The sequence below is a fragment of the Mauremys mutica genome, chromosome 6, assembly GCF_020497125.1.
Source record: "Mauremys mutica isolate MM-2020 ecotype Southern chromosome 6, ASM2049712v1, whole genome shotgun sequence".
In the NCBI taxonomy this organism is placed as follows: Eukaryota; Metazoa; Chordata; order Testudines; family Geoemydidae; genus Mauremys; species Mauremys mutica.
Window position 1 is genome coordinate 122,250,770 of NC_059077.1, and position 23,637 is coordinate 122,274,406.

At 51.1% G+C, this 23,637-nt stretch overlaps 1 protein-coding gene across 1 annotated transcript in view; it reads left to right on the forward strand.

The window, feature by feature from the left end:
* The first annotated feature begins 13,705 nt into the window (after positions 1-13,705).
* Positions 13,706-23,637, forward strand: part of SLC49A3 (solute carrier family 49 member 3) — a 28,264-nt gene continuing 18,332 nt past the window's right edge. Inside the window, exon 1 of the mRNA XM_045021786.1 lies at positions 13,706-14,101. Within this exon, the coding sequence (XP_044877721.1) occupies positions 13,955-14,101 (147 nt within the window). The 5' untranslated portion in view covers positions 13,706-13,954. The remainder of the gene's footprint in view (positions 14,102-23,637) is intronic.

Below are 23,637 nucleotides of genomic sequence, written 5' to 3' on the forward strand. Positions count from 1 at the left end.
CTATCCATTGGGAAAAAATGTAAGGATGCTACTTCAGCTCTTCAGAACTATCACATGGCAACATCCTCTGTGGCTTCTTACTCAATGTTTGTCACAGGCTGGACTGAGGCCTTTAAAAGAGAACTGTTCCAACCCACCTGTGTCTCATTAACAGCCTCCGGATGGGTCCCGATAGGGTGCGTCTACATTAAAACCCACGGCTGGCCTGTGCCATCTGACTCAGGCTCATGGGGCTCGGGCTAAGGGGCTGTTTAATTGCTGTGCAGATGTTTGGCTTCAGGCCCAGGCTCCAGGACCTGGAGGTGGGAAGGGCTCAGAGCTCAGGCTGCAGCCTGATGTAAAACGGCTACACTGCCGGCTGTGAAACAGCCCCTTAGCCCAAGCCTCTTAGCCTAAGACAGTTGGAATTGGGCCAGCTGCAGGTGTCTAATTGCAGCGTAGCCATGCCCATGGGGGGGCGCTACAAAGAAAGAGGAAGCTGGGGCAGAGGCCCTTGAGGACTATGCGGACACTGAGCCTGAGAGATTCCAGGTAGAAAAGCCTGGGAATTCCTGCAGAGATAAAGAAGGGGAAACACTCCAGGCAGGAAGGCCCAGGAGCAGGGGTGGCTGCTCCATGAACAGCAGGGGGTGCTTGAAAGAGCCCAGGGTGGACTGAGTGGAGAGCCTGAGCAGAGCCTAAAAACTGTGCCCAGCTTGGAACTGAAAGACAGACAGACCTCAGCGAGAAGGGCCTGAGCCCAGTGTGAGCCCGGGCTGGAAGACTCGTGTGTGTGTTGAGTTTCATGTTAATAAACCAGACCCCAAGTGTAGTAAGATGAGACCCTGAAACATAAAATCTTGTATCAGAGGCCCAGTATGAGGCCTGAGGCCTGAACTAGAGTAATAGTCAAGACATTGCTAAGCAAAGCTGGGCTGTGAGCCAGAGGCAGGTCCCACACACAGAAGTTGGGAAGAAGAGGGCTGCTAGAAGTACGTATTAATCACTAATAAAATGAACATGGGCCAAGATGGCACCAGAACAGTTGGGTACGAACACACAGGGCCGGCTTTATGAACTGCGGGGCCCGATTCGAATACCCGGCGGCGGCCCGGGGCTTCGGCGGCACTTCTGCGGCAGGAGTGGGGGTCTGCTCCGGGACTTCCGCAGCACCGAAAGAGCCCCCGTCGCCGAAATGCCGCCAAAGACCCGGAGCGGACTCCCCGCCCCGCCGTCAAAATGCCACCGAAGACCCAGACTCCCCACCGCGGGTACTAGGTGAATAAAAATTTTTTTTAAAAAGGCACCTAAGGTGCGGGGCCCTCTTAGAGGCAGGGCCCGATTCCCAGGAATCGGCCTAAAGCTAGCCCTGCGAACACATCCCACACAGATAACAAAGAACAGGTAGACCTAGCCTAAAGACAGTATAAAAGAACAATATGATATGATGGATAGACAATATGAAAGGACAATACGGTGGAGACAATATGGTATGAAAGGCCAATACGATGGATAGTTTGTTCGAACCAACCTGTGCCAGGAGAAGGCAACCCCCTAATAGAGGGGTTGTACCTCAATGCGTCAGGAGTGATGAGTAATCTGTTTGGAAACGTGTATAAGAATGCATCCCTGAGTGAACATCTTTGTCTGGCCAAGGGGGCAGTGGAAAGTCCCGCCACTGACTGAGCTGTATCCATTGTCAGGGGGCACATATTCGTAGTATGTCCTGTAGAGTCTATAGCAGGGGTCGGCAATCTTTCAGAAGTGCTGTGCCGACTCTTCATTTATTCACTCTGATTTAAGGTTTCCCGTGCCAGTCATATATTTTAACATTTTTAGAAGGTCTCTTCCTATAAGTCTATAATATATAACTAAACTATTGTTGTATGTATGTAAGGTAAATGAGGTTTTAAAAATGTTTAAGAAGCTTCATTTAAAATTAAATTAAAATGCAGAGCCCCCCGGACCGGTGGCCAGGACCTGGGCAGTGAGTGCGCCACTGAAAATCAGATCATGTGCCGCCTTCGGCATACGTGCCATAGGTTGCCTACCCCTGGTCTATAGGAAACTATTACTGTGCTTCGTTTGACAATGAACCTGGCCGGGTGCCTTCGTACCTTATTAGAGTCTATGGTCATTGGGGGCTCTCTCGAGATCTGCTGTGCCAGCGATCTGCAGAGCCGGGGCAGCACACAGGGAGAACACACATGCATGCAGCCAACTGATATCAACATTGAACAGAGCAGAGCATCACACCGGTAGCATCTGACATCACCAAGAAAGGATATTATTGGACTCATGCCTTTGTGGAGTTACTGAGAAACCCTGAGGGGAAACTGAGGCAGGCTGCCAAAGAACCACCCCGGCAGGCAGCAAACCCTGTCAGTGTTCATAAAATGTAACTTTTAATTTAAAAGGAAGCTCCCAGATATAAAGTAATTAATATAAAATTGAGGTTGGCAGTATATATCAATAATTTAGGGTAAACTACATGACAGTAAAACCAGGAAAATCAAAGACTTTAAAAAAAAACAAACCACACACACACACATGGCCGGACATGTCCAATTTAGGTACCCAAACAATTTCAACTCTGTCCCGTAGAAACATCAGTGAGAAAAAAAAATCATAAACCACACTGGCTGGGAGTACAAACAGTAAAATGCATTATCATAACTCTATGATCATTGTATGGCATCCCTACAGGGCACAGTTAAGGTTGTTTGCTTGCCTTCACTGTTGACTTCTATTCTGTAGCATCTTTGCAGTTCTTTTAAGCTTAACATTAACCTTGAATTTCCTGTATAGTGCTGTATTTTGGAACAGAGTATCCCTGTAATATATTCTATTACACTCTAAATTCCTGAAAAGTAAATGCCAATCCTTAATTCCCCGTGTAATGTAGTTTTCAGCAGGGGATAGGCAGCTTGTGAACAGTATCCCTGAGCACTCTAGAGGAACTAGTCTTTATATCAGATGGTTGGTGTAACACTTAAAAAAACCAAACTGTTCCATGCATCCTTTGTTGTATGTCGAGGCAGGCATTCTGCTCTGTGTGGGTGAGGGTGGTGGTTGTTGATTTTCTGGGTAGAGCCATGTTCTGAGCTCAGCCATCAGATACAAGGGATCAAACAGGCTGACTCGCTGCTGTACCTAGTGATGGCTTCACTCCAGCCTAACAAGTAAACATGAGTGGAACAACACAAAAGCTTGTAACACTCAGAGGCCTCATTGCCAATGTAGCCAGCTGTAAAAGCACTGTCACAACATCAACAGGCTAGAAATTGAATTTAAGGACCTAGTCAATTGGTCATATACCAAAAAATATAGAATATGATCATTTAGGGAGAACTACATGGTCAGTCTCTATGATCTTTATTGATGCTTTAGTTGAAGTCTGTCATTTATAACCCTGACTATATTTTAAAAATGGCATGTGTATAGTTAGGGCTACCGCACTTGGAACACAATTTTAAGTAAACGCTGGAACTTGTGAAACAAGTTTTACAGCTGCTCATGTTTGTTACAGTCAGGCAATTCTAAGGGCTCCCTCTGCTGGTTAACTACAATCAAGAGGAACACCCAGGATTCTCTCAAAGTTATTAACCTTTAGCATGCAGGACCTAGAAAGTATTCTAGGGCAGTGGTTTTCAACCCTTTTTCATCTGTGGACCTGTACAAAATTTCGAATGGCAGCACGGCTCCTTTGGCAATCAGATAGGGTTGCCAACCCTCTGGGATTGCCCTGGAGTCTCCAGGAATTACAGATTAATCTTTAACTAGAGATGATGTCATGTGATGAAACCTCCAGGAATACCTCCAACCAAAACTGGCAACCCTATCCGCAGACCACAGGTTGAAAACCACTGTTCTATGGTAACGACAACCTTTCACAGACCCCTTAGACATAGTTTGTGGACCCCAGTGGTCTGCACACCACAGGTTGTAAACCACTGCTCTAAGTGTTAATACAGAAGTTTCTGATGCTCTCAGATAGACCTGAGGATTTATGATATGCCATAGATTAAGCATAGGAACTGACCTTTCAGGGCTGGATTCTCCCTCTGGAGATATGGTCCTGTTTCCAGTAGAACAAAACAGCAGGCAGGTTCCTTCAAAATTCCCCAGGTCTCCTACTCCAGGGAGTCCTGTGCCCAAGAGTCTCTCTCTCTGTTTCCTCTCACAGTCATATTCACAACTGCTCCTCCAGGTTTTCTGCTCAGCCTACATGGCTTAGCTCCGATCTGCTGTATGGCTTGGGCAGCCCCCCCCCCTCCCATTGGTTGTAGCTGTCCCAACAACATATGCATAGAATCTCAGGGTTGGAAGAGACCTCAGGAGGTATCTAGTCCAACCCTCTGCTCAAAGCAGGATCAACCCCAACTAAATCATCCCAGCCAGGGCTTTATCAAGCTGGGCCTTAAAAACCTCTCAGGATGGAGATTCCACCGCCTCCCTAGGTGCATACTTAGCTGCTCCTTCACTTGAGTCTGAAAGAGTGGCTGGCACTAGAGAGAGTGCACTGATTTTTTTTTTTCCCCAGTTCAGCGCTGAACTGAAAAGTCTGAAAAAATGTTTCATTTTTGGACCAAAACTGATTGTAGGTTTTTCTCGCTAAAATGAAAAAAAGAAATATTTTGTTGATTCAAAACATTTCAAAAAAAATTTTTCATTTTTTTTTCTGACTGAAACTATTCACCAAATTTGACCCAAACTTGCAAATAGTTTTGATGTAACCAAACCCTTTTCTGATAAATGTACTACTTGCCAAAGCTCTAGCTGGCATCCCACTGATTTCAAGGTCTGCGATTGCCTCTGGATCAGACTCACCAGACAGTTGACATTAGCACCTTTTAACCTACCAACTGGCTTTTAACATGGCCATGGAAGTCGGTGTAGTTCTGCCACCTACCTGGGGGCCTCACTGCATAACTTAGGTCTAAAGTGGCACAGTTGCCTCTCTACCATTGTCACTGCCTCACGCATGCTCCCTATGACACTGAGCCCAGCTACACGGACTCCTTGTCCTGTAGGGAGAAGCCAGCCCCAAGCTCCTCAGTGGAAAGGGGAGAAGAGACAGCTGGGCTTGGGTCAGCCTTGTAGTAGAGAGCTGGCGGTGACCACGTTCAATCTTGTATTTGCTGAGCTCAGTACCAAAGAGAGGCATAGACTGAGTAAAACCCGGGCGGGTAGCAACCCTGATGGTCCAGGTTTTGGCTTCTGTGTCCGGGTGCCTTTTAGGGTTGCCAGGTGCCTGGTTTTCAGGGACCTGGAAATTGTAAATGGCACCTGAACCAAAAGCCCAGTTACCGTGAGGTGTGGGGAGGCGCCAGGTCATTAACCCGCGCCAGCCCCTGCTCAGCCGGGGCCGGCTCCTACCTGCAGGCAGCAGGGGTGAGGCAGGGCCTCGGGGCTCTGCTTGCCAGCAATTAGAAAGGTGGCAACCCTAGGCCTCGGAGAGCTGCCGTTACCTACTGTAGGAGGCCAGCCTGTCTAAATCCTGCCTGCCCTGTCAGAGAGAGGGAGCAGGAACAGCCGGTCAAACCCAGTATCACCAGGCAGCCCTGGCACGGGAGCAGGGAGGCGAGGCCAGGCAAGAAGGGGGAGGAGTCTGGTAACTGGGCCTGTCTCGGGGCAAGGTCTTAGTATCATTTAACATTTATTTTGCAGGGCGGCTGTCTGGTCCGGGAGCCACTGTAGTGGGAGCTGCAAACTCCTCGTTGTCAGTCTGCCAAGCTGCAGCAAATTGCAGGGCCTTACAGGTCAGTTTCTCATTGGAGGAGGGAGTCAGTGACATAGAATCTAGGTATTTGGTCTCTTATGTAAACTATTACATACAAAAATTGCATTCAGGATGTCAAATCAAAGTAAGGTGACCAGATGTCCCAATTTTATAGGGACAGTCCCAATATTTGGGGCTTTTTTTTTTATATGGGCTCCTATTACCCCCCACCCCCATGCTGATTTTTCAAACTTGCTATCTGGTCACCCTAACTCAAACACAAGTTAGGAAATGCCAAAAATGAAGACTACCCCTTTCAACCTCATTTTATCCCACTTATGCATATGCATGATAATAGTTTTTCATTACAGGATCACATACTTTTTTCGGCTCCATTCATTGCACAGGATGAATGATGCTGGGGGATGAATCAGGGCCGTGTAGTGATGTAGACCGTGGTCTGTAGGACTCCTGGACCTGTTGTTGCAGAAGCTGGAATGTGTGTGATATAGGAGTGTTAGGATATAGATATTCAGGCCTGTCTGCAAAGGCCTCTACTTTAAGAATGTAGGTGTATTCTTATCACTTAGCTAGTTATAGAGATATAAAAGAAAGAATCAAAATCGCTGTCTGTCTGTGTAAGGGCCTTCTCTTACTGTGACAGTCTGAGGCCTGGTTCTTAGGCTAAGGCCTTCAGCTAAGCAGCAGAGGCCAGCCATAAACTGGGAAGTGTGGGGTCACATCCTCACATTCCAAACTAGTCACGTTGAAATAAGGTGCTATTGGGCTGTTAGGAATACAATCCTGTCCTGATATTCCTGTCACCTCCAGAGAAAGGGAAGACCCTAGAAGATGTAAAAGGAAACTTAGTTTGATAGCATCCTGTCTGGCAAGAACTCACTTATCAATAGCTGGGATGTGAAACCCTCATTTCTGTGTTGTTCTCTCACTGTAGTCTCCACTTCCCTATTCTTTGTCTGTATAATCTCTGTCTGATTCTGTGTTTCTGTCTGCTGTATAATTAATTTTGTTGGTTGTAAACCAGTTAAGGTGGTGGGATATAATTGGTTAAATAATCATGTTAGGATTGGTTAGTTAAATTTCAGTAAAATGATTGGTTAAGGTATAGCTAAGCAGAACTCAAGTTTTACTATATAGGCTGCAGTCAGTCAGGAAGTAAGGGGGGGCAGGGACAGGGCCGCCCAGAGGGGGGGGCAAAGGGGGCAATTTGCCCCGGGCCCCGGGCTCCGCAGGGGCCCCCAAGAGAAGAGCGGAGGCTCCCGCCTCCGCCACTCTCCTGGAGCCTCGGCGCATCAAGCGCCGAGACTCCGGCCGAGCCCCTGAGCCCCGCCCCGATCCGAGCCGCGTGGTGAGGGGGCGGGGCTGGGAGCTCCAACGGGGCCTGAGCCCCGCCCCGCTCAGAGCGGCGTGGGGAGGGGGCGGGGCAGCTGCCTCCACTCGGCGTGGAGCTCCCAGCCCCGCCCCCTCACCACGGGGCTCTGGCGGGACGGAGCTCAGGCCCGGCCGGCGACGCGCTCGGTAAGAGGCCGAGGCCGGGGCCGGGGAGAGGCGGGGGCCGGGGCCGGGGCCAGGCGGGAGAAGCGGCGGCCGGGGCCGGGGCCAGGCGGGAGAAGCGGCGGCCAGGGCCAGGGGAGAAGCGGAGGCCGGGGGGGAACCGGGCGGGGGGGGAGAAGCGGGACCCGCCGCCGTCGAAGCGCAGCCCGGTCTTCGGCGGCGGGGGGCCCCTTCTGTTCCGGGACCCGCCGCCGAAGTGCCCCGAAGGCCCGCGGTGGGCCCCCCCCCGCCACCGAATTACCGCCGAAGACCGGGCGGCAGGTCCCGCTTTGGCGGTAATTCGGCGGCGGGGGGCTCCCGCCGCAGGTCTTCGGGGCACTTCGGCGGCGGGTCCCGGAACGGAAGGGCCCCCCGCCGCCGAAGACCCCGGGCCCCCGGAATCCTCTGGGCGGCCCTGGGCAGGGAATGGGAACAGGGACTGGGGTGGGGGAATTGGGATCATGTTTTACTAAGGCGGGGAATGGGAACAGGAACAGGGACACAGGCAAGGCTCTGTGGTGTCAGAGCTGGGAAGGGGGACACTAAGGAAGGAAACTGGAATCATGCTTGCTGGAAGTTCATCCCAATAAACATTGAATTGTTTGCACCTTCGGACTTTGGGTATTGTTGCTCTCTGTTCATGCGAGAAGGACCAGGGAAGTGAGAGGGTGAAGGAATAAGCCCCCTAACAAGGATTAAATCCTGTGGCACCTCATTGATCCCCCTAGCTTGGGTCATCAGCAGGGTTTAGAGCACAGGTGCTCTCCACATGAGCTAACAGAGTCACTAGTAGAAGCTGAGTGTGAGGCTCAGACACTAGAGGGAGATGAGACACACTTTGCCAGTGGGTTCCACAGTTGTTTGCTGAGAGCAGAGGAGGGTTGAGACTATGGACTCCCGGGTCCCACTCGCGTTCTGAGGGGCGTGCTACCGAAGCCACAGAGCCTTCTGTCCCTGTTCCTTCCAGCCTGTCAGACCCCACTACCCTCCCAGTCACTGCAGTCAGGCTGCAGCCTCCTCCAGGAGCCAGCAGGGGGCACTGAGAGAACAGGAGAGACAGTCTCCCTGCTTGCCGTTTCTGTGTCCCGGAACAGGGTAGGCCACTAGCAATTGCAGGGTAAGTCTTGCTTAGCCTCTGCACCCCTGGCATGGAGCATGATCACTTAGGCAGTGTCTTCAGAGAATTTAGCTGCCGTATTCTGACTAGTCTCCACTGAGCACGTGCAAACCGAGATGTTTCAGTGACACACAAGCTGGGCAAATTTTCCCAAGGCTGGCAAGAGGCACTTTCCTAACTCCAGAGTGGCCCCCGGCCAAATATCAAGTGCCTGGCTCCACAGCCTGGAGACTCCAGAGCTCGCCAACGAAACAGTTAAGCATCCTTAACACGAGCAAACCACTTCTTTTTCTCCAGGCAGGTTCTGAGAAACAACTGAACCATTTTTGCAGAATCTTTCCCCAAAAAATTCAGCCAGAGGCAGACGCTCATCACGGTCTATTTCCGCCCAAACCAATCCAGAAAATGGATGTGTCTAAAAAAAATGGTAAAACAGTGTCTGCAGCAGCTTGTGAAAAGCAGTATCCAGCAGGAGATTTACACAGCAGTGGAGGGAAGCTCCTCTGTATCCCCTGCAATGTTACTGTTGATCAGAAAAGGGTCTATAGACAGGCATCTATACTCGGGTATTCACCAAACAAGAGGGGTGGAAATACACAGCAGTACAGCAACTGCTTTACTTGTGATGAGACAAACAACGGTGACGTCTTGTTTCACTATGCCACTGAAAACCATGAAGCACATCGCTCCCTACATTTTGACCAGACAGGCCTTTAATCGCACAACCATCCCTCCTGAAAAATGGACAATCAAAAGCGAAGGGAATTCTTCAGATGGGATGCAGCAAATGGAGCGATTCCTTCATCAATCCAGCAGAGATTGGTTTTTATCTAAAGCCGCCAAGTGTCACAAGCAGGAGATTATGGAATGAGTGAAGCAGTCAGGTTGCTTGTCTGGTCACTGACTAATCAACTGATGCCTGTGATCAGAAGGTGTAACCAAGTGCCTGGATGGGCCACACTGAGAATGCCACACTCGGGGCAGACTGCAAGAATTAGGACAGACAATCCCAAATAATTATATTCACCAAGCCAGTAACAAGAGAGCTTCTGCAGTACCACACTGGTTAACCAGAAGCCAAACACAGTCCCTGTTAGGCATTTCAGCTCCCATCCCAACAAACAGATCTAATATAGTGAGAGGCTAGTGAAAACCCATTTCACCATATGCAAGGTTCTGCTAATCTCAAAGGATCAGACACGTATCCCCAGGTGAACATGAAGCTCAGATCTTACCCAAATATCACACTGTCAGCTAATCCTCCGTAAACTCACTAAAGGTTTCTTAAAAACAGAAAAGAAGAGAGTTCTAAATGGCTAATAGATCATATACATACAAATGATTGCAACATCCTTATATCGGGTGCGTAGCAGTGATGGCCTAGAGAGCTGGCTTGTATCGTTTCTCTGGTGACTTCTACAAGATAGGAAGGTCCTCAGTCCATAGTTCAAGATGATCCTTTTTGTGGTAAATCCACATTCCAGAGAATTAGAGCAGGAAGGCAGCAAAATGGAGTGTCTCTGTGATCTTTTAGATCCTCTGTCCTGTGCATGGAAATGTTCTGTCCCAAACAAAGCCCACAGCCCCTGTATATGGAAAGTCACTGGCCCAAGGTGGAGTCCAGGGTTACAGGAGCATATCACCTGCCCCAACATGTTTTGCTGAATCACAGGGGCCCGGCCATTGGCTCCTCGCTGTCTGAGGCATCCCCAGGAAGAGCTATCAGGGTGGGATGAGTTTTTTCAATGGCCCACTGTGAGAGTGGAATGTCCTTGATGGGCCATCAACACTTAACTGCCTAGCCCTAACATAAATGTATCTGGGAGGGCTTCACACAGGAATACAACAGACGTTTAAGATACCAGTAGGCAATATTCATAACTTCAGATACAAAGATGATACCTGCATATAAACAAGATAATCATACTTAGCAAATCATAAGTTTTCTATTGACACCTTACATGACATGCTCTGTACAAGATTTGTTGCAATTTGCCCCAGGTCCCGGGCCCCACAGGGCCCCCCCATGAGAGTTTTCGGCGGGTCCTTCAGTGCCGCCAAACACACCCGGAGCAGGTGAAGGACCCGCTGCCGAAGACCCAGAGCTTCTAAAGGAGTTCCGTCGGCAATTCGGCAGCGAGGGCTTCTTCCGCTCTGGGTCTTCAGCGGCAATTTGGTGGCGGATCCTTCACTCGCTCTGGGATCCACCGCTGATGTGCCCCGAAGACCCGGAGCAGAAGGACCCCGCGCCGCCAAAGACCCCAGGCCCCCTGAATCCTCTGGGCAGCCCTGAATTTCCCAGACATTTAAGAAGCTAACAGGCAAAAGCTTTTAAAAACCATCTGAGTAGAAAATTGCATTTTAAAGAACATCCACAAAGGGCAGTGCAAGTTGTGGGTTCAAATCTTCCTGTGAAATCACCCTCTGCACCATTCCAGCAGTGCTGAGTGCTCACTGAATAGATAGTAGCCCTGCCTTACCACTCTGAGCCGCCAGCGGGGATGCTAGCTCTAGTGCCCTCTGAGAGCGTGGCTAGAGCTGCAGGTCGCAGCGCTGCGTGTTTCCAAAATCCCGCCATGCCACGCCAGGGACGCAGCCGTTGCGCTTGCGGAATGTGATCTATTGCTCTGACCGGGGGATTTCTAGGCTTGTTTGTAGCCTCCTTCTTTGCACAACTGATAAGCCCCTTAGACACGCATAGGGTGACAGACAGCAAATGTGAAAAATCTGGACAGGGGTGGGGGTAATAGGAGCCTGTATAAGAAATAGACCCAAAAATCATGACTGGACTGTCCCTATAAAATCGGGACATCTGGTCACCCTAGATACGCATAACGACTGGATGTCGGGAATCAGGGCCTGCAGCAGAGGCAGTTTCCAGGCAAGGGAACTGGAGCCTTCCCAAAAGCGGGATGGGCCCTGTCCCCCGAGGCCCCGCCCCCACCCCTCCTCTTCCCCTGGAGACCCCAGGGCAGATGGAGGGACCCGGGCTCCCCACATCTGCCCGCGTGGCTCTCCCCAACCTGGTTCTGGCCAGGGACCCTCAGCCCAGCCGTAAGAGCCATGCGGGCAGCTGTGGGGAACCGCGGCGGACCCTCAACCTGCCTGCGGTGCAGGGGGTCCAAGAGCAGCCCCCAGACTCCCCCACCCAGGGCAAGTGAAGGGTCCGCGGCTCCTGCGCTGCTCTTACCCTGGCCAGCTGCAGCTCCAAAGGCCCCCCAACCAGAGCCTGGTTGGTTTCAGAGCCGTGCAAGCAGCTGTCATGACTCGGAATGGAGTCGCGGACCCTCCACCTGCTCAGGCGGGACACGGGCTGGGGACTGCTTCCAGCCCCCCAGCAGGTGGAGGGTCCGTGCGGCTCCCACAACTGCCCGGGCTCCCCGGCCAGGCTCCACGCTGGCCTGGCTGGAGGGTGGGGCCTCGGGGGGGGGAAGAAGAGGGGATGGGGGTGGGGTCCACCCCCCGGCAAAAACTGGACAGGCCACGTCCATCCACTTTCAAGAAGCGGGAGGGCTATGGCTCCCCCTTGGCCTCCCCGGTTTCAGCGCCACTGTCTCCCGGGTACTTAACGAGCACTGCGGGCCTGTAGTTGGCTCCAGTGCCTGAGTGGTTGGAAGAGTCACCAGACCAGCTCTCAAACCCAATGGCTGCTCCAAGCACTCACCCACGGCTGCAACAGCTCCTCTGCTTGCTTGTTCCCAGCCATGCTCCTGCTGTGCCTCGCCGCAGGTAATCTGGTCCTGATCCTCGGCTCCCAGTCCTGACTCCTGGCTTCAGCACTGACCCTTGGCTCTGGCATGTGGCCTCTGACATCAGCTGTGACTCCTTGGCTCCCAGTCCTGCTCTGACCACTAGGCATGACTGCCCATGTGCCGGTCACTGATGCAGGGGAACTCTGGGAGGAGATTCTCTTTTACTTTCCCAGTGGAGAAGTGGGACAACCTGAGCCCTCAGTTTTCCTTAGTCCCTTGACGTTTTTCCCCTGAGGATCCCTGACCAGAGGTGCTTTCAAATCCATGTACAGACCCACCTCTGGATCTGACTGATGTACCTGGGCCACCGCTGGAAGGGGGAAGCGGACAGTGCCAGGGAGTCTGAAGTTGTCTCCGGCCTCTTTTTTGGCCACCATTTTTGGAACCAATATGCTTGTTCCATTTGGGGTATGACCCTCCGTTGGGGCTTTGCTATCACTGACCCTTTGGTTTGGGGGAAGGAGGAGGTTTCAGCATGGATCTGAGGGTGTCCGGGTGTGCAGATGGGCTCTGCTAACAGGGGCCGCCCCCTGCAGGCTCCTGCCATGCTAAGCGATCAGTGCTGATGGCCGCGGATCTGGCAGTACCATGATCTTGGCCTTTTCCCTGCTAACGGAGCTCAGTACCTTGCGTAATCTCTTGCACTGTGTTTTAGCTCCCGAGGGAGCTGGGCAGTGCTGAAGAACGCGAGAGAGGCTCTCACATGCACAGGAGCAGCTTTAATAGGATACTGGGTGCCCTGACTTGATTTGTAGTTTTTTTTTTAAACTAGGTCTACAACCTCTCATGAGCCCCACTTTAAGCACTGGAGCTGCGGCTGCGGCAGGCTTAGCCATACGCTCAGGTCCTTTAGGCTTGAAACCAGAGGGCTTGGCAGCTAAAGCCGGAGAAGCAAGGCTGTGAGCAGGTTTTACTGCCCCTGAGGAGCTCTCGGGGTGGAGGTGCTGTGAGTCTGGGTGTGGCGCAGCAAGCTGGAGAATCTCTCCCTGCTTCCCAAGCAAACCAGGCACCCAACATGGGTGTCTGAAGCCTCTTAAATCCTGGCCGATTCCCTTTTGGATCCGTGGATCCGGGCTAGTACAGGTATAAACATAAAACCCTCTGGAATGAGTCAGAGCCACCCAGCGAGGTTTCTGATCCGTCTGCAGCAGCAGGAGGACGGGGCCCAGGTGGGCAGAGCAGCACGCCCCCTTTTATAGCCCCGGCCTGAGGCTGTTCAGGAACAGCGCAGGGAAGGCCAGGAGCGGGCGGGAGAGGAGGCCCACAGCCACGAAACGGCAGAGCCCCCCAAAGTACAAATCAATCCGCTGTGGAGGATGAGGGGGAGCGATGCTTAGCTTGCGGCGCTGATGTGGTGCAGGTCGAAGGCCTGCGTTACCCCCCCTGCCAGTTGCAGGCCTCGCTCCCTTGCACTGCTGCTGAGGAGTGCAGCGCTCTGTTTGCGCTTGGCTTTGCAGACTTTGCCCGACAGAACTTGCTGTGCCGGCTCCAGGCTGCAGAGCGGAGTGCTTCAGCCAGGCCAGCACTAGGACCCTGTGGGGTGTGCGGGAGGGAGTGGTTGTGGGAGCAGAAAAAGGAACTCCTTTATAAGCCGGTCAGGCACTCCTCCTGCTGAACCAGGCAGGAAGGGAAAGGCTTGCCCAAGTGCAGCTGTTGCACCCAGGAGAAAGCAGCCAGCATTCAGAGCGCCTGACAGGAGAGCGGGTTCTGTGCCCTGAGCAATGTGCCCAGGGTCTGCCACTCACACCCTGTTGCTTCCTGGCCTCCCCCAAGAGAACCACTCTCACAGCTTCCAGAGACAGGCGCTCTGACTGTCCTGAGGAGGGGAAGATGGATGAGGAAACAACAGGCGACTCTGAGACCTTGCAGGAAAAGCCAGGGCCGGCTGAGCTGAGGAAACCGGTGCTGTTCAGAACTTACAGGCGGCGATGGTTCCTGCTGGTGGTGGTCTGCCTGCTGAACTGCTCCAATGCCATGGTGAGTACCGGTGACACCGCCCTCAGCGCTTAAACCTGTTTTCTTGTGGAAACCTGACATTCTGGTCTGGAACAAGCCTGCCTTTCTGTGACACTGGTGGGGAGAGAACAGCTCTCTCTCAACTAGCATCTGCAGCAGACGAGCTTCTAAGAAACAAAGATTTGTCTTAATGCATTACCTGTGACAATACACTGTGTCCTACGCGTCTGTCTAGGCAGCAGCCACTTGTGATTTGAAAAGAGATCTGCCAGAGCAGAAACTTTACTCAGTGTGATGAGCTAAAAGGTGTGGCAACCTTAACCGGCTGAGAGATTTCACAGCAAAACTAAAATATGGAGAACGCTAACTTCAAATGGATTTAATGAGGAGGAAAAAATCTGATCTAAGCAGCCTGCAGAGGATTCCTTTGGGAACTTCCCTTGTCTCGTGTATTTGCATAGTTTGTTTGGGAAGTTACAAAGAACTGTTTTCCATGGCAACGTAACAGCAGCAAGAGTTAGACAAAACTGAGCTGGAAAATACACTAACACAGCTGGTATAAATTTAACAGTGTGCTTGGTTAATCATTCCTGGTTTTTGTAGGCTGCTTTTATTATTTTAAAGTGTTTGGAGAGCTTGGATGGGTTATTTGAATTGGAATCCTGCCACAAAGGCCTAGTTCACACTAGGAAACGCTTGTCAGTACAGCTATACATGTAGCCTAGAGGCAGCTTGTACCAGCAAAAGGGTGTTGATTCCAGTCCCCCAAATAAAATAAGATATACCACCAATAGAACTGCAGCTACACTAGGGCTTTTGCTGGTATAAATCATAGAATCACAGGGTTGGAGGGGCCCTCAGGAGATATCTAGTCCAACCCCCTGCTCAAAGCAGGACCAACCCCAACTAAATCATCCCAGCCAGGGCTTTGTCAAGTCTGCCCTTAAAAACCTCTAAGGAAGGAGATTCCACCACCTCCCTAGGGAACCCATTCCAGTGCTTCACTGCCCTCCTAGTAAAAAAGTTTTTCCTAATATCCAACCTAGACCTCCCCCACTGCAACTTGAGACCATTGCTCCTTGTTCTGTCATCTGCCACCAGTCTCTTTGGAACCCCCCTTCAGGTAGTTGAAGGCTGCTATCAAATCCCCCCTCACTCTTCTCTTCTGCAGCCTAAATAAGCCCAGTTCCCTCAGCCTCTCCTCGCAAGTCTCGTGCTCCAGCTCCCTAATCATTTAAATTTAAAAAATTATTTAAAAAAAGAAAATCACATCCCTAACCAATATTACTACACTGGCAAAAGTTTTAGTATAGACCTGGCCAAAACCTTGTACCTTGGTCCAGGTCTGGCCTTGGCAGACCAGTGGGGGAGCCAGGACGTTGTGTCCTTGGCTCACAGCAATGTTTCTTCCTCTGAGAAATTTCAGTCACATTGCAAGAAGAAATGAAAAACCTTAAATCATTTTAAAGTCAAACATACTTGCCAATGTCGTGTCTGCAGTGATGTGAACATGGATGGCATCTTACTTCATACAAGTAAAATACTGGACATTTTAAATGTAAGAATATAAGAATTGCCATATTGGGCCAGACCAGTGGTCCATCAAGGCCAGTATCCTGTCTGCTGACAGCACCCCATACCCAAACTGTGGGGGCGGTGTACAGAACAGGGCTATTGGAGTGATCGACCTCTGTCTTCCCCTCCTAGCTTCTGGCAGTCAGAAGTTTAGGGTCACCCACGGGCTAGTCCCGTGGCCCCACCCCTTCCACACAAGGCCCCACCCTCTGCAGCAGAGCCCTGAGCCCCCTCCCGTGGCCAGAGAAGTCCTAGGCTGGCTGGAACCCAGAGCCTCCCTGCCCCCACCACTGCCAGAGCAGCCCCGGGACAGTGTTCCGCGGCAGAGCCTTCCTTGGCCTGTTATACCCGCCGCCCATGGGGTCACCCAGAGCATGGGGTGCGTCCCTGCCCATCTTGGCTAATAGCCAGTGATGGACCTATCCTCCATGGACGTATCTAGTTCTGTTTTGTACAGTCAACGCTCTTCAGCAAGGAACTCGAAAGTAAGAACTGAGCACACTAGAAGACCTAAACTTGCCACCAACCAAGTGCAAGTAACGCGCATCTTCTCATCTTGAACATGCTATTTCCTTGCTGCTTTTCCAATCCGCATCACAACACTTCCTTTCTCACCAGCAAAATACAATATGGGATCCCCCTGGAAAGCTGCCTGCCAAAAAGCAAAGTGGCTAGCAACAGGAATGACAAGATCGCACCAGACTGAAATGGTGCGAATGCTATAAAACGGCATTAACGACACTTGCTGCTTACAGGCGCGGGTGTTCCCTAGGTACACAGAGTAGCTCCTCAGTCTGCAAAGAGCTAGCAGGGCTAGCAACAGAGGAAGGTGCTATTCAGCATGAGCAAAGGTGGCACAATCCAGCCCAGAATGTTGGCATCGGTGAGTGGGCATTAGCTTGGTTTCCTCACTGGTGTAAAGCAACAGACTCATCTAATTCTCAGAAAATTGACCAAATGTGCTTCCTTTAGAGCCTCTCATGAGCTGTTTATGATCCGGGTTTAGAAAAATTGGATTTATCAGACAAAGCAGGCGTCTTTTCTGTAAGGGCTCGCCTGCCCTACGAGCACAATGCAGTTATTGTGAGTGCTTCAATGCTCTGATCTAATCCTGCCTTCAGACGGGATTGAATTGTGCCCGGGCAGCAGCTTTCCAGAGCTGTCAGCTCATGTGCGCTCCCTGCCCAAGTCCTGCACGTGAGCAATCCCAAGGGGCTACTCATGGGCCTGTGTTTACAGGACTGGGGACCCTGTTTGTATAAGTGCAGTCTCTGCATAGCTCTCCTATACTGCCTCAGCCAGGGATCAAGTGGCTTTTGACATGCCCGCAGAATGGCACTGTAACAATGCAGGACTCACCCCTGCGGCGCCTCCTGCTGGTCACCTCAGGAAATTAGCTCTCCAGCCGTTGGAGCGCCCTCTGCAGGCCGGTGTCCTGCTAACGCTTGGCCCCCGTGTCCCTCCTGGACCCGGTGCCCTGTTATCTGGGGCGCTGCCCCCTGGCAGTAGCCCCTCAGTCTTAGGGTCTCCCCTCCCCAGGGAGCCTCACCCTCTATCCCCACCTCGCCTCAGTATAGGGCTACTGCCAGTCATTGTCTAGCCCCACGCCCTGGGGCAGACTGCAGTATCAGCCTACTCCTCACTGTCAAGGTTGGGTTTGGACTTGCTGCCTTGGCCTACCCCTGGGCTGCCCTCTGCAACCCCCAGTATCCGTTGGCCCAATGCTAGGCCGCAGCCTGGGGCTTTCCAGGCTTGAGCTCCCCAGCTCCTCAGCCTTTCCCCAGCCCTGCTCCCCTCTGGTACCCTGTGTCTAGCTCCCTGCAGCCAGGCCCATCTCCCTCTACAGCCAGAGTGAGACTGCTGAGCTCCTGGCTTCCCTGGCCGCCTTACAAGGCCCTGTTGCTCAGTTTGCCGAGTGGTCCCAGCTACAGCCACTTCCCCAATCAGCCGGGGTTTTGCTCCCTTCCCCAGCTCCAGCCCCCTGCAGGCCTTTTCCAACCCCTTCAGGGCTGGAGCGGGTGCTCAGCCCGCTACAGGCACCAATAGGAACACTGTGCTGATACCTGGGAGAATGAGCTGAACTGAGTTGAACAGGTCCTGGGGCCCTGTTCCCGGGGCAAAACCAGTGTCATGAGCAGATTGCAGGAACACAGGCAGGCGGGGGAGCGCAGAGAATAGCGAGAGCTGGAGTAAGGATGACAATTCCCTGTGAATGTTTTATTCCAAAAGTTTTGTAAGACTTGTAATATTTGAAAACGGCTGCCCAGTCCTACTAAGCTGGCAAATAAAGAACTAAACTTTAATCAATAAACAGGTGCAACTTTTATTCCACCAGTGCCAGCAACAAACAGTTGAGGTGCAGCTGGAAAGACTTGGAGCCTAAACTCGTTGCCCAAAGTCAATGGGAGTATTTTCATTGGACTTTGGGTCAGGTTCTAACAGTGAGGGGCCTGAAAAGTTACTTGTATGCTTAAGTGCTTGCAGAACCAAGCTATACACACCCAGATGTTGGCTAACCGACAGCTAAGGGTGGGCATGAGAATCATTCACAAATATTAGAAGGGCTTAAATATGATATAAGAAGAGAGTGATTGGGAGAAATAGGATGAAATTAAGAAAGGGAAACACTAGGTTAAATATCTTGAAAAATCTGACTGTTAGCGCTAAGATTGGGGAACAATCTCTCCAGGGAAGTGATGGAAGCCCTGTTTTTTGAGATCACAGCTCTAGCAAATACATGGCAGGAAAGGGGATGAAGTAGATGTAAGGATGGAAGGTTTCTGGCCAATGGGAGCTGCGGAGCCAGCGCTCAGGGAGGGGGCAGTGTGCGGAGTTTCCCTGGCCGCCCCGCACTTAGGGGCCGCAGGGACATCCCAGCCACTTCTGGGAGCCGTGCAGAGCCAGGGAGCCTGCCTTAGCCCTGCTGCGCTACTGACTGGACTTTTAATGGCCACTAGGTCCCTTTTCAACCAGGCATTCCGGCTGAAAACCGGACGCCTGGCAACCCTACCTCATGGGTATATAAGGGGCAGGGCATCGCCAGTCTTATATGACAGAGATAAATCATGCATGCAAATCGTGCATCCAAGTCATGAAATTATTGCTACAAATGCAATAAAAAATAAGGTATTCAAAGGTTTAACAAATGTGGCGGGTGGGGTGCCGAAGACGCTCCTCACTTGGGGCACCGTTTGGTCTAGGACCGGCTAGATCAAAACTGTGTGAATACTGGACACTTAAAATGGGTCCCCTCCACAGTGTGCAGATAGAAGTCTGTGCTGGCTTTCCTCTTGGTCTCCTTCCCAGCCCCCGAGATTCAAACCCTCCTGCTGCCCAGTCAGCCTCTTTGCCACCCTCCGGACACTGGCCGGGGGGTGGGTGAAACTCTCTCACCCAGTATGGTCCCACGCCAAAGATTGAAACACGGTAAAATGTGTGTTTTAATAAATCCGCCAGTGTAGAAACGCTGCGATCTTAAAACAGAAATAAAACCAGTGAGAAGGGAAACCCCCCCACACTGCCAATTCGGTCCCATTTGGTGCCAGTCTCATATTGTCCTGCAGTGCCTACGTACCAATGACTACAACCTTGGAAAATCAAGATAGAATTATTGACCTTCTCAGATTTAAGAGCCGAAGTATACAGAGGTGCTCTCTCTGCTCCAGCTGTCCACGGGGGTCTCCAATGTGACAGAAAAAAGAAAAGAAAAGAAAGACACTTAGGTACATGATGTAATAAAGTGCCCATGCAGCTAAACACTGGCCCCAGTTCCCTGCTGCTCTGCACCTCGTCACGTACAGCTGTGCACAGTGGCTGTGTGCCGCTGACATTCTGCTCTCATGCTTTGCGGCTATTGTACAGGTGTGCAGAGTGGTGGGGAATCGGACCCACAACGCTGACTTAGAACCTAGGCATAAGGAAAGCTCTTCTAGCAAAATGTCCCAGGTCTTATTACCCAGGTCTGTATGTGGCATCTTATTAAACTTAAACCATAATACTTGGTACTCCGCAAACGTGAAAATGTAGATATTGCCCCAGTACGTTTGAGACTTTAAAAAGTAAAACTACTATAATTTCTATAAGGCCAATATACTGTAGGAAACAATTGGCTTTTGAAGCTCCTTCCTTACTTAGAAAATGCAATAAATTGGCCTTAATTAAATCCTTGCCCCACAAAAGCTTGTGGCTGAAACAGCCACACTTGTAACCAGGCAACAAGCAAAAATGTATTAGGAGGGCTCAGGGGAGGGAGGTTGTGGCAGGGAATATTCTGGCTTCAAGAAAGGTTGTATAGGAAAAAAGTTGGAGTGAAGCTAGCTACGTCTAGTGAGCTAATTCCTTTAAAAAGAACTACCTAACTCCTCTGCCCGACACCCAACTCTTAAATCAAAAGATCACGTAAGAACTTTCGCCTAGAACTCAAGCAGCAAACAGAAAAAGGGAGGCCAAATCCAGCATAGAAAGTCCATCCCCTGAGCCCTTCCAGGTCCCTTGTGCCAGAGCTGTAGTTGCTCAGTTGAGGCCAGTATTGCTGACAGATGATCGTAGGAAGAACACGGAACTCAGTGCGTCTCTGGAGGCTGGTCTGATTTCCACACACCCGGGTGTGGTCAGACCTCCTGGTGCGATCTGACTCACGAGGCTGGAGCGGGAGGAAGTTCCCACAGAGCTGTACATACTCCATAGCTGGACATAACACCCCAAAGGGTCCACGCACTCCTTCTCCAGGTTATTCTGCACAACCACACACTTGCTACGTGGCTCTGACCCTGACCTCTGCAGAAAGACAGAGCAGGGTTGATTCGCCCCGAGGGGGTGGGGGTGAGCATCCACCCCCTTAACCCCAAGAGGGGAAGAGATGATAGTGCTGGTTCCACCAGGGGTCGGGGGGAGGGGAGGACAGTTCTAAATTCCAGCCAGGGCTTCATAGCACCCCTGCTGGTAGCAGGCAGCAGTTCTCTGTACCTTTGCGCCTGGAGCACCTCACTCGCTTTCTGGGCTGCTTCAGCCAGCTCTGGCCTCCCAGTGTGGCTAGGGGGTCACTGAGCCCATTCTGGGAGGATGTCCTGCCAACGGGAGAAGGCAAGGAGTGAATCTGCACTGCAGACACTCAAAGTGCCCCAGGGTTAAGCTACTTGTTCGCGGCAGGCTCGGGGCCAAATTCTATTCCCAGTGCAAGGTGCAAGTCTCACTGACTCCCCTGGGATTGCACCTGTGTAACTGAGCAGAATCTGGCCCTCAGCCTCTGGTGAGAGAGACATTCTCTCGCTGTTAGCCAATGACCTCATCATACTAGTGAGTAGTGAAGGAGGGAGGAGCAAGTTGGATTCATGCAGAAGGACTACGCTTGCATGACTGAGTAAAACAACGCAGCCAGCCTTGCCGGGCTGGCTTTGTCGGAACAGGTTCCTGTAAAGCCAAGCCCTGACTCTGGGGCATAGCACGCTGTTAGCTTTGAAAGCCTGCAGAAACAAATCACATTAGCTGTACAAGCTTCCCAAACACATTGCCACATCGTGCAATGATACTGCAGCCAGACAGCAGCAAGCTAATTTGCCTGGAGGCTTCATTCCAGCAATCGCCTACACTAGGTGCCCCTCTAGTTAATGCTGTAAAATGGCTTCGCGTCTAACCCCCGGATTTTGGCAGGCTCACTACGGTACAAATCAGTTCACATTTTTGACTGACTCTCCTGGCTGCCTGATGTTTGGGTGTCTCGGAGTTGGCTGAAAATGCTGCCTCTGCTGCAAAAGAAACATCCCCGTAATGTTTTCGATAGGGCTATAGTAGCTAAATGTAAGTGTGAGCAGTCCTCACTGACAGGTCTTGGGAAGCACAGAGATGGTGTGTTAGACCCATTGCTACAGGGAGGTGCCAGAACTCCCGTTGGAAGTCAGGGGTAGCCCCCTGGCTACTCAAGCAGACAGGGAAGAGAAAAGATGGCCCCTCAGCCAGGGAGCTGGCCGGGTGGGGAAAGGCAGCGAGAGAGGAAGGGGAAAGATAGCCAAAGGTGAGATTTCAGGCTACCTCAGAAGGATGGAGAGGTGAGTCCTGAGTATGAAGTGGGGATTGCCAAGAAGCTAGGGAGCCTACTGGGAAACAAGGCAGCTCAAGAGCCGCAGGGGTGGAGGGAGCAGAGACCTGTGGTCACGGGGATGGGGGTGCTCCAGGCTCCAGCGGGGGAAGAGTCCTTGGGTGGGGGGCGGGGCCAGCCAGGGGCTAGCCTCCCCCAGCCAGTGGTTCACCCACCGCCCATGCTTTGGTCTGACCCAGTATGGCCGTTCTTATGTTCAGAGTGTAGAGACGGCAATGAGGAAAACTTACGTCACAAACATTTTGAGTGTAAGATTAGCATGACTGGGGTTGAGTAGAAATCCAGTACTTTCTTTGCTCAAAAGTGAACACTGCACATGCAGATATGAGCTCAGCTTGGACTCACCGTTTCAGTTCCTCTTGGGCTTTTCTGTAGAATAGAGGGGCCCAAACTGGACCATGCGGTTAGAATCCCACTAATGCCAGGACTTTCCAATCTCAGTCCAAACTCTTCTGGGCTCAGGCACGTCCATACGATTGATCCAAACACAAGACCCCAACTCCTCAAATTGTGGACAGAGTGTGGTTCTGGATTTCATCTAATTTGTTAGGCAGCTATGATTTCCTACGAGAATCCAAGGGCTGCAGAGTTACACTCTTAGAACTGGGGCAGGATATTTCAGGCTGCGACGAAGAGGCAGGCGGATCCAAATTCCTAACAGCGTTGTTTTCCTGATGTGAATCATCTCACACAAGCCTAAAATTGTTAATTCTCCCAAACATTGCCAAATATTTCCCTGTTTGTACCATCACAGTATAGTTATAATTAAACATTTATCTTGGCTAGCGAAGCAGCAGTTCTGGTCTCTTGACACTTGGCTCTTTCCTGAAGTGAGTCCCTCTAGTCTAGCTGGCAATTTTAGCACTCGCACTTCCACTGAGGCGGGAGTCCTTTGCACAGTTACTTTGATTATCGAACGAGTAGAGCCATCTCAAACTCTCAATTGTGCAAAACAAAATTCCACCACACACGTTTGTAGACCACAGTACGCCTCATCTTCTGAGGCAGTTGCTGCTGGCACTTTGTTTCCCACACATCAGAAGCACTTTCTAAAGACTGAGTTGAATGCAGTGCCATACTGAGAAGCGATTCTTTACCTAACAAGTTTTAAGGACAGGATGTGCATACTGGGGCAACTTCAGAACATCTTATCTCCTTTAAAGCTGTAGCCATCCTATATGTTTGTCTGATCCTCCTCCTCCACAAAAGATGGAGAGATGGATGCACACCCAAGCAGTGTTGCTGTACTGCACATTTAAAAACCTTTTGATCTTTCTGGTTCTGCAGGTCTCTGCAAATTATCTTCTATTCAAAGTTTTTACATACCGTCATTTTTAAATTGTGTCAATGTTTCTATTGCAGCTGTACTAGCAGCTCTTAGAAGAAAGCTAGAATAAGATCCTATCTGCAGGGTCTTCCTTGCAAAAAAGAACTTGTTTTGGGCCTGTCTCTCTAGTCCCATGCCTGATGTGAACATCAGTTCCGCTGTTTGAGTTAGTGCATGTCAGGGGAGAAAAGTCTCAGCCTTTAAAAATACTTCCCTTGCATTTAAGAATATACTTTCAGGTTCCCACTTTTAAATATAGGAACCTCTGGTTCTTCAAGCATCAGGGCACAGAGGAGAGACGGCACATTTTGACTCGTCAGCAAGAGAGTCTTTGAATTAGTTTATTGCTAGTGTCAACAATGAATGAGAAGCCACACACTCTGGGCGACCAAGCATGGATGGGACTAAGATAGGAACTCCTGAGTTCAAGCTCTGGGTCAGACACTGACTAACCGTGTACCCTTGAGCTACACTCTAAAAGACAGACAGATTTTATGGCTTGTCCGCTAGTCCTGGGTGTGTGGTGTTTGGGTCCCATCGTGCACAGCTAGCACCTGATGT